The 1,742-nt window shown below is 43.9% G+C and overlaps 1 protein-coding gene across 1 annotated transcript; it reads right to left on the bottom strand.

Moving 5' to 3' along the window:
* Window positions 1-429: 429 nt before the first annotated feature.
* LOC116095534 (olfactory receptor 2A12-like) lies at window positions 430-1,401 on the bottom strand. Its single transcript, XM_031376883.1, has one exon. It carries the CDS (start codon window positions 1,399-1,401, stop codon window positions 430-432), a length of 972 nt encoding a protein of 323 aa, XP_031232743.1.
* Window positions 1,402-1,742: the final 341 nt, after the last annotated feature.

Raw genomic sequence — 1,742 nt, 5'->3', positions numbered from 1 at the left:
GAAATAAAATAAATCCCAACATCTTGTTGTCAGGATGGACCATGGTTCTTTCCTCTGCAGAAGAATGTGTGCAAAGAGAGGTTGATCACTATTGAGAAGCTTATCTTTTAAAGGTTTTAGCCACTATTCCTTTCCCTCTGTTATTGATGTATGGATCTAAGTCTGACTACAAAAGAACACTTGCAATCTATCACTAATAAAAGTGAGCCCCAAGGGAGCCTTTAGATTTAGAATGACTAATATTTATGTTTTCTGTTGAACTATGTTCTCTCATCAATACAGTGTTCTCTGTTTCATGAATCTTGACCATGGATATTAAGTCATACATTACATCAAATGCACAACATTGTTCTCATAAGACAAAGACTGTCTCTGTATTAAACATTGAACATTTTATTCAGTGTTCATGTAAGGACTCACCATCCTGGTTCAGCAGTCCATCCTACCATGTCCCATCACCTTGAGAAATGCCCTCTTGATATCTTTGTTTCTCAGACTATAGACTACAGGGTTGAGCAAGGCTGTGAAGGCATTGTAAAAGAGTGAGATCTTCTTGTCCTGCTCAGGGGAGTAGCTGGAGTTGGGCCTCATGTAGATGTAAGTGGCTGGAGCATAGAAGAATGTGACCACAGTCAGGTGGGAGGCACAGGTAGAGAAAGCCTTGCAGCGGCCCTGGGTGGACTTGATCTTGAGAATTGCCATGGCAATACGAATGTAGGAGGCCACAATGAGGGAAATTGGAATAACAACCACAAAAACACTCAAAACAAAATCCACCATCTCAATGAGGTGAGTATCCATGCAAGCCAGGCTACGCACTGAAGGACCTTCACAGAAGTAATGGTTGATCTTGTTGGGCCCACAATATGGCAGACTCATGGTGAAGAAAGTATGCAATAAAGAGGAAAAGAAACCACAGATCCAAGACCCTGCTGCCAACCTTATGCACAGGCCCCAGTTGAGGATGACAGTATAGCGCAGTGGATAGCAAATGGCCACATACCGGTCATAAGCCATGACAACAAAGAAGGTACACTCAGTTATACCCAGGGCACTGAACACAAACATCTGTAGCCAGCATCCAGCAAAGGAGATGGTCCGAGAGTGAGCAAGAAGATGCACTAACATTTGGGGCATGGTGGTGGTGACATAGCCCATATCCAACAAGGAGAGGGTACAGAGGAAGAAGTACATGGGAGTGTGCAGCTGTGTGTCCAGGCAGACCAGCATGATGATGAGCCCATTGCCCAGGACTGAGCTCAGGTAGATGAGAAGGAAGACAATGAAGAGGATGCTATTGGTTGTGGGGTCACTGGAGAAGCCAATCAGGATGAACTCAGAAACCCAACTTTGGTTCCATCCTAGAATCATCCACATGATGGAGGCTGTAAGAGAATCCATTATTCTATGTGTCACCTAACATATGCCAGTGATAGAGGCAGAAGGGGAGAGATAGGCTGAGGAGAGGCCCAAAGTTGAAGTTGCTGTTCCATGGAGTAGACAGCGCAAATCTGTGTTTATCTCCCAGTTCAGGGTATCTGACTCCCTGCTCTTACCTCCACAGTCCAGACACACACATGGTGTAACAAACATGCATGTAGACAAAACACATATACATAAAATAAAAAATAACACTTTTTAACATATAAAAAAGGCTGGGATGTGGCTTCTGAGCTCAGTGGTCAGATCCTGTGCATTCTTTTCAAGTTACTGAACTTCCCAGTGCCTCAGTCTCTTCATCT

Source organism: Mastomys coucha, unplaced genomic scaffold (assembly GCF_008632895.1).
Source record: "Mastomys coucha isolate ucsf_1 unplaced genomic scaffold, UCSF_Mcou_1 pScaffold18, whole genome shotgun sequence".
Lineage (NCBI taxonomy): Eukaryota > Metazoa > Chordata > Mammalia > Rodentia > Muridae > Mastomys > Mastomys coucha.
Note: the sequence above shows the minus strand (reverse complement) of the source record. Positions and strands in the feature narration are given on the sequence as shown.